General features: G+C 44.2%; 1 protein-coding gene and 1 long non-coding RNA gene across 3 annotated transcripts; one reads left to right on the top strand and one right to left on the bottom strand.

The window, feature by feature from the left end:
* Positions 1-3,930: 3,930 nt before the first annotated feature.
* On the top strand, positions 3,931-7,141 carry LOC123158189 (uncharacterized; the record flags this gene model as incomplete). Its single annotated transcript, XM_044576276.1, is given in 3 exon segments — positions 3,931-5,793; positions 5,918-6,910; positions 6,998-7,141. Coding segments are annotated over 3 exon segments (3,000 nt in total), but the record flags the coding sequence as incomplete, so codon positions are not given.
* Positions 7,142-7,490: 349 nt separating this feature from the next.
* LOC123161626 (uncharacterized) lies at positions 7,491-8,450 on the bottom strand. 2 transcript variants are annotated; one of them, XR_006480765.1, is made up of 2 exons: positions 7,984-8,450; positions 7,491-7,877 (listed from the first exon to the last, which is right to left on the bottom strand). It is a non-coding gene; the product is annotated as an uncharacterized lncRNA (long non-coding RNA). The 2 variants fall into 2 exon arrangements; XR_006480766.1 differs by having other exon boundaries at positions 7,491-7,904.
* Between the last annotated feature and the right edge of the window lie 705 nt (positions 8,451-9,155).

Genomic DNA, 9,155 nt, shown 5'->3' on the forward strand with positions numbered 1-9,155 from the left:
AATCTTGACTTTTCACCTGACGGCGTGGGCCAGCCGCGCTTTTCCCTTGCGCTGGAGCCCCCAAGCGCCCCCAGCGTGTTGGGTTCGGCATGCGGCCGCCGGGCGTAAGAAAGGGCCGAACCGGCGCTGCTTTCCATCGTCCTGGGGGCGCGACTGGGGCGTTTTTTTGGCGCCGGCGCTGAAAAAGTCGCCTGGGGGGGCCTGTTGGGGGCGCGGCTGGAGATGCTCTGAGTGCAGCAACGGGATCGATGCCGAAACTATTTGATCTCCTTTGGCGAAGGATTGTACCATATACTCTCTTTTTTGCGGTATAAAGATCATGCATTACTCACTTTGGTTTACATGTTACAATCTCGTCCAACAATTTCCAGGACTTCTTCCGGACCAGAGCCTAGCCAAACAACAGTTCGGCGATGCAACCTACCAAAGTTAGCCAAGGAATGACTAGCCTTATTACAACTCCGACGAGTGTGAGCAATGCAAGAACTTCGTTCCCCCAAACTACTGATGATCTCTCTTATAATGAAAGCAAACCTAGACTTGTTACTGCTGCCACCTCTTATCATCTTGATCGCTTCCAGACAATCCGACTCAATATCCAAAGGTAAGTTGCTCCATTGTAGCGCCAGCAAGATACCCCATCGCAAGGCCAGGAGCTCGGCTTACAGAACATCACAGCCTCCCTGTATGTGTCTACATGAAGTGAAGATAATGGAACCCTCATGATCCCTTAGAATCATACCAGATCCTGCTTCCTCTCCAGCAAGCGAAGCATCTGTGTTTAGTTTCACTCTACCCATGTCCGGTTTAGTCCAAGGGGCCTCAACAACCCCATCTATAGAGCAGCCAACGGATGGAATTGGATTAGAACCTGTAACCATGACGGCCTTCCCTTTGATAGGATCATAGTGTGGATCGACCTTGATGGTACAAAGTGAGGACAGGTAACTAGACAAAAACCGCACTAACACATCCATTGGGGGTGGTTGCTTGTGATGGACAATCTCATTGCGAATAAACCAGATTCTCCAGAACAACATAAGCACATGCACTCTGCCTTCATCATTCAGTTCAGACAAGAGTTTGATAAACCAATCAGAGCCGACCGGCTTTAACAAAGATCTAGGTGGTAGCTTCCACTCCTTTGCCATCAGCTTCCATAGCACCCTCGCATGATTACAACTGCAGAACACATGGAGTGAATCCTCCTCTTCCATACCACACACTGGGCATAACGGTGACACCTCAAGTTTCCTTTTGACTTTGTTGGTCCAGTTTGCCAATGAGTCCGTGGCCAATCTCCACGCAAAACTCCGAACTTTTGGTGGAGCCATACTTTTCCAAATGGGATTCCAACACTCCCGTGTGCCATCGGATCTGGCGCTGGTGGAGTGTCCCCGTGGGTTCATCAACTCATCACTAGCAAGTTTGTAAGCACTCCGGACCAAGAACACTCCGTTCTTTTCAGGCGCCCATGCCAAGAAATCCTCCCCAATACGAGTAAACAAACGGTTTTTTAGAATTTCCACAATATCCACTGGGAGAAAAAAATGTGTTAGTGTATCCATGTCCCAATTACCATGGAGGTTTATGAACTCCGAGACCCATTTGAGGCGGCACCTCCCTCGTGGTGAAATAAGGCCCCCAGCTGGCTCCCTAACAATCCATCGATCCCTCAAGATACGGACATTTTGGCCCATCCCAATCCTCCAAATCATGCCTTTTTTCACGAGATCTAATCCATGGACAATCGCTTGCCAAGTAGGCCATGGGTTTCCAGCAAAAACAGTATCCAAAAGGCGCCCACTTGGGAAGTATTTGGCTTTAAGTAACCTGGCACACAAAGAATCTGGAAACTCCAAGATCCTACAGGCTTGACGTGCCAACAAGGCTTGGTTGAACAAGCGAAAATCTTTGAAGCCCAATCCACCTTGCTTCTTTGGTCTAGTAATTTTATCCCATGCATGCCAATGAGTCTTCCTCTTTCCCTTCTATGCACCCCAATAATAGTTGCGGATTAGGCGATTCAAATCATCGCAAAGTTCCATGGGCAGTTTGAAGAAACTCCTAATATAGGTTGGGATAGATTGGGCAATAGCTCTAATAAGAACCTCTTTCCCAGCCTGTGTAGGATGGCCATCATATGCAACCAGGCGGCTTGTCATTTTAACTTGTAATTTTGGAAATCCCCTTTTGACATCCTACCGTCTGGTGTTGGTAGGCCCAAGTACTTTTCCTCAAAACCTGATGCAGTAACCTGCAGCGTTTGCTTAACGCTTTCCAAAGTCCCAGCAGGACAGGAACTTTCGAACATCATAGAACATTTGGAGGGGTTTAGAAGTTGTCCTGTAGCAGCCGAGTAAACATCCAAAATGCTCTTTATATGGTTGGCTTCCTCAATATCAGCCTTGAAGAACAATAACGTGTCATTTGCGAACAAAACATGTGATATTCCGGGGGCTCTCCTTGTTATTTTCAGTGGTGAGAAATTCCCAGATTCCACTCCCTTGTTAATGAGAGCCGAGAGACCATCTGCAACAAAAAGGATCAAATAAGGGGATAACGGATCACCTTGCCGTAGGCCACGCGACGGTGCAAATGAATCCAAGATGGCTCCATTGAATTTTACGGAGTATCTCACCGAGGTCACACACGACATTATCCAGTGTATCCACCGGTGAGCAAAGCCAATCTTTTGCATCATCTGCTTAAGGTAGTTCCAATCCACTCTATCATATGCCTTAGAGAGATCCAATTTATAAGCACAGAAACTCCGAGTAGGGTCCTTTTCCTGTTTTATGTGGTGAATGCACTCAAACGCTATGAAAGCATTATCAGTGACCATACGCCCAGGAAAGAAAGCACTCTGAGAAGGAGATATTATATCATCTAAAACAGGCCTCAAACGATTCACCAAGCACTTGGACACCACTTTATAGATGACGTTACATAAACTGATTGGTATGAAGTCTGTAATCCTAACCGGATTATCCACCTTTGGAATCATGACAATAATAGTGTCGTTAATGTGTGGTGGCATGATACCTGTCCGAAAAAACTCCTTTACCGCAACAACTACACTTTCCTTCATAGTCGCCCAATTTCTCTGGAAGAACAGCGCGGGAAAGCCATCGGATCCCGGCGCCTTCAAGGGACCGATCTGGAACAGGGCATCGGCGATCTCCTACTCAGTAAAATATGTACATAAATTATTATTCATCTCGTCGGTGACCACAGAACCGAACAGGTTTGTGACGGGGGAAGAATCAAGTGAGGGGTCAGCCTTGAATATATTTTCAAAATAAGCAGAGGCTGCAGCTCCCATCTCTCTGACCTCCGTGTGAACAGTACCATGTTCATCTACTAGTTTCTTTCGGAAAAAGTCTGAAAATAACCTTGATTTCGTTCTCCAAGTCTGAATCAAACCCTGAAGTCTGAATCCCTGAAATTGTCACCCTGTATTTTTTGATCCCGGTTTATCCAGGCCCATTAGACGTTTGTTTGCACTGGGATTGAATATGTGGAGGAAAGAGGGGGAAATAGCTGGACTGACAATGGGTCCTATCATTCTCATAAACCCCAATATGTTTTCGCTCCCTCCCCTGTTTCTGCCCCTCGATGCTTCTCCTCCCGTCCCTTCTCCTTCCCCTTTCTCACAGCGGCCATGGCGATTGGCGGTGGTTGATCTCAGGGACGGCAAGACGATCACGGCGGCCGGAGAAATCTCCTGTAATCCCCTTCCTCCTTCTGTTCCTCTTCTCATCTTTGCATTTTTTTTGCCGTTGATTGTCCCTGGTTAGGGTTTCTGGGCAGGAAAATGAGGTTATTTAGGGCATTGATTTGTTGGAAAACATTGGATTTACTTTTACATCTAGTTCGGAATAGCTATACTAGCCATTAATTTTCGTCCAAAAATGTGTGGCAATGCAGGTTAGGGTTTGTGCTCTCATCATGGATGCTTGCGACAAACTGAATGTGCGGTTTAATTTCGGTGGGCAATTTGTTCGAATTGGACCTACTTTAGACTATGTTGGTGGAGATGATGCAATGTCAGAGATTGAAAGGGATAAATTATCTTTGCCAGAGATCAAAGGATTTCTTGGTGATCACATACCTTTCAAAGAAAGTATGAAGCTTTACTTCCTGATCCCTGGTAAAAAACTAGTGGATGGCCTATTATTTTTGTGTGATGATGCTGGCTGTATGAAGATGTCTGAATACATAACTGATGGAGGAGTGGCTGAGGTCTATGTGGAGTACTTTGGGGAGCAAGATGATCAAAGTGCAAGTGACAGTGGTAGTGATTTTGAAAATGAGATGGGCAATGAGTTAGATGGAGGGAGTGATACAGAACCAGATGCAGTCATAACTGCAGAGGAAGATGTTCAGATAATTAGTGGAAATCCATCATCATTGACTGCAAAAGAAAGTGTGCTTGTACCAAATGATAGTGGTGTTATAACCCAGGTTATTAGCAGCCCTACAAAGCACAATTTCAGAATGAAACAGAGGACTAAAAGTGCACATGTTGAGATACAGAGTTTACAAATTGAGGCACAAAGTTCTCAGGATCAGCTACATACCTCTCAGGTCATTAATCCAGGAACACATAGTGATAATGCAGCAGACCAACATACATATGAACATGAGAGTGATGACAGTGGCTCTGCTATTTCAGACAGTGAGGAAGATGATAGTGATTATGTGGCAGGAAGTGATGAGAGTGGACTGGAAGAGGAATATGTTGAGCTAAGGGAACAAGCAAGGGCTTTTAAGAAGAGAATTAGAGACTCAAAGAGATGGGCTAAGAGAAATCCATCTGGTGCCGTTCCAATAGATCTAGTGGCTAATGTGGAAGAAGTGGTAGGAGAAGACCACTTCGACTCAGATGACGAAGATTACTCATACGATGAGGACAGTGATCATGAAGGAGAATTTGTTAGGAGGAAGACTAAGTTCCCAAGGTATAACCCTAAGGTAGATATTCCACTATTCTGCTTAGGAATGGTTTTCAGGAGCAAGGATCAGATGAGAAAGGCACTAATAAAATATGGACTCCTGACATTTAGAAGTATAAACTTCATGAAGTCAGAAGAAGGGAGGATTAGGGCTAAATGTGGATGGCCTGGATGTCCCTGGACTATATATGGTGCTTATACTAGCAGGTGTTCTAGATTCCAGGTGATCACATATGAAGATCAACATGAGTGTGCACCTAACAGAGACAATCATCTTGTCACTGCAAAAGTTATTGCTAGGAGATATGAGCATATCTTAAGAGCGAACCCCACATGGAAAATTGATAGCATTAAAGCCACTGTTTTGAAAGATTTCTTTGCTGATGTATCAACTTCAAAGTGCAAGGCTGCTAAGAAGATAGTGTCAGAGAAGCTACTTGCTGGACTGAAAGATGAGTACACCAAGGTGTTTGATTACCAGCTTGAACTACTTAGGAGCAATCCTGGGAGCACAATCCTTGTTGGCTTGGACCCTGAATACATGGATCAAAATATCTTCCAAAGCTTTTATGTGTGCTTTAGTGCTATGAAACAGGGTTTTAAAGCATGCAGAAGAGTTATTGGGCTTGATGGTTGTTTTTTCAAAGGAGCATGTCAAGGTGAGTTGCTATGTGCTATTGGTAGAGATGCTAATAATCAAATGTATCCAGTAGCTTGGGCAGTAGTGGAGAAAGAAACAACCGAAACTTGGGAGTGGTTTATTGGCCTGTTGATAAAGGACTTGGATATTAATGATCAAGGTGAAGGATGGGTGTTCATATCAGATCAGCAGAAGGTATGCTGTTAATTATGAGCTTTTAAATGATCATGTTGTCGAAGCGTGAAACATTTATGTTGGTTTTTAGGTGTACTCATTTGTCTTATGTACAAATTCTAAAAAAATTCCAACTTCTGTGTAGGGCTTGATCAGTGCAATGCAAGACTACTTGCCAAAGGCACAACATAGAATGTGTGCTAGACACATCTATGCTAACTGGAAAAAGAAGTTTAGAGAGCATGCTTTGCAAAAGAAATTCTGGGCAATTGCCAAGGCTGCAAACAGAGAAGACTTCATGTATAGGAAGGCCAAGTTAGCTCAAGATACACCTGAAGGTGCAAGGGACATAATGAGGACAGAGCCTAAGCATTGGGCAAGAGCATTCTTTCCTGTTGGATCCCTTTGTGACTCAGTGGATAACAATCTATGTGAGTCCTTCAACAATGCTATAGTTGAGGCCAGATTCTATCCTATCATCTCTATGCTAGAGAAAATTAGACACAAGATGACACTTAGAGTCCAAGAAAATAGGAGCAAAAGTGCAAAGTGGACATCTAGTGATATATGCCCAAACATTTTCAAGAAGCTTAAGGTGGCCATCAAAATGACTCAGTTCTGTGATGTTCTCTGGAATGGCAAGGAAGGGTTCGAGGTGAAACATGTGAGTGGCAGAGGAAGGAGCTATACAGTAAACTTAGACAAATGGACTTGCTCTTGTGGTTACTTTCAGCTGGCAGGGCTGCCTTGCTGCCATGCCATCAGTGCCATATACAAGAGTGGAAGAAACATAGCTGATTTCATTCACAAGTGCTATTCAGTTGAGCAATTTAAGAAGATATATGAGCACTGCTTGGATCCAGTAGAAGGACAGGAGAGATGGCCTGTCTCAGACAAACCTAGACCACAAGCACCTGGGTATGTGAGTATGCCAGGTAGGCCTAGGAAGAATGACAGGAAGAGGGAAGAGGGAGAAGCACCTAAAGGAAAGAAAATGTCAAAGCATGGCACTAAAATTACTTGCAGCATGTGTGGCCACAAGGGCCACAACAAGACAGGCTGCAACAAGAATCCTGAAAAGGGGAAGAAGAAGAATGCCTTCCTGAAGAAAACAGGCAGGAAAATGAAGTCATCTGAGGTAAATACAAGTTCACTCTCTTTTTTAAATGGTTGTACTTTTATTTTAATAATTTGTGCAATGACATACTCTCATATTTTGTAACAGCAAGCAAACACTGATGCTCAGATCAGAGCAAGCCAGCAGGCTAAGAGCGGAGGAGAAGTTGAAGCACAAGCAAGAATAAGTGGAGGGAAGAGGAAGGCTACAAACAAACAGAATGTGCAAGCCAAGAAAAAATCAAAGAAATGATATGATGGACAAGTGATTTAAGTTAGCATATTAATGAACTGCTGGTTATTTCATTTTGATGGTTATGTCACTTTGCTGGTTATGTCACTCTGGTCATGTAGTACCAGATATGTGTTGAACTAATGCATCTATGTAGAACTGAACCAGTTATGTCTTTCCAATGCAAAATATCCAGAACTAGTGATTTCGTCACTCTGGAGAAATTTACCTGTTGTTTATGTGATATGTGTTTATGTTTTTCCAATGCAAAATGTACCAGCTGCTATTTTGTCACTTTGGACAAATATGCAGAAGTAGCACTAGCTGCTATTTTCTAAAGTTGCCGACCAACAAAATGAACCAGCAAATGTAACATCATCCAACAATATGAAGTACCATTCCATCATCCAACGATTACATCATTCTGCTAGTACAAAATTTTGACATTACATTCATCTTCTAGCTGTCAATGCAGGACAAATCTTGCAAATAAACCTGCCACTAACATGATCATGCCATAAAACACAATGCTGGACATTTGTTTTCTTTCTAAACTATCACATCTTGCCCTATTTGCTTGAACTTCTGCATTTTTCTTCAGAACTAATTGTCTCAATGCATCCTCTGTTCCATTTCTCTGCATCTGTTCTATCCATTGCTTCCAGCCATCACCACATGCAGCTTCAAACCTCCTGATTGCATCCCAAAGATCCATTAGTAGTTGTACAACAAATGGGGAGCAGGGATCATCATGCCGCTGAAAAAAAAATCCACAGCCATCTCTCTGAATGAAACAGTTCATACCATCAGAAACGGAAACAAGGACAAGGAAAAATTACAAGAGAAGAAGATTGGAAGCTTACTACAATTCCATGAACGCAGCAGTAGAATCTTCTTACAGTGGCATTCCACTGCCGGCTCGTACGCCATGGCGTCCTCGCAGTACGGCGCGGACGACCTTGATGGAGCCATGCGCCCACGACCTCCGCCTGAGTACGACGCGCGGGAGGAGGAAGACGTCGTCGATTACTGCCGAAGCCCACCTCCTGCTTGAGTAACCGCCGCCGCCGCCGCCGCCGCCCGTCTCCAGCCTACCAACGATCCCTAATTTGGTTCCCCTGCTCAAGCCCTTAATTTCCCCCCGCCGCTTCAACTTAAGTGAGTACTGGAAGGGCCCGCAGTCAGTATAGCATTGCATCCAATTAACCCCTAATCCCTGCCACGTAAGCAATCCTGAAGGCCAAACCAGCTTTTAGCACTAATCAGCCGGGATAAACCGGGATCAAAAAATACAGGGTGACAATTTCAGGGATTCAGACTTCAGGGTTTGATTCAGACTTGGAGAACGAAATCAAGGTTATTTTCAGACTTTTTCCGTTTCTTAATCCTGTTCCTTCTAGCTCTCCAAATAGCTCTTGCGTGAAAAAACTTTGTATTGCGATCGCCTTCTTTCAACCAATCCACTTGAGACCGCTGCAACCACATCATCTCCTCTTTGTATAAAAGTTCATTCAACTTATCAGTAACTCGACGGATCTCACATCTATCCACATTCATAAGCATTAACTCCTCAAGCTATGTTCTTGTCTTCTCTATTTCTTTTGTCACGCTGCCAAGTTTCTCCTTACTCCATGCGTAGAGCTTATGCATCATGGCTCTAAGGGCCGCATGTACATCACCCAGGCACCTTTTCTGTCTTGCGTCCGCCCAAGCACGTGCGATTATATCTTGGAGCGCCGGCTCCCTTTACCACATTACATTCATATTGCCTAAATTTCTTTTTAACATGCATGTCCACATATTTATCACAGCTTACATGCAAGGCCACATGATCTGACACCAGTGAAATCAGGTGTCAAACTGACGGCTGCTCAAAGAGGTTGCGCCAGGACGGGGAAGCCACCGCTCTATCTAGGCGAACTTTGACATTACCATTGCCACTCCTTTTGTTATCATACGTGTGTGGGACTCCAAAAAACCCCAAGTCAGCAAGGTCACAAATCTCCAAGGAGTCACGAAAAGCTTGCATCTGCCT

The sequence above is a fragment of the Triticum aestivum genome, chromosome 7B (genome assembly GCF_018294505.1).
Source record: "Triticum aestivum cultivar Chinese Spring chromosome 7B, IWGSC CS RefSeq v2.1, whole genome shotgun sequence".
NCBI lineage: Eukaryota > Viridiplantae > Streptophyta > Magnoliopsida > Poales > Poaceae > Triticum > Triticum aestivum.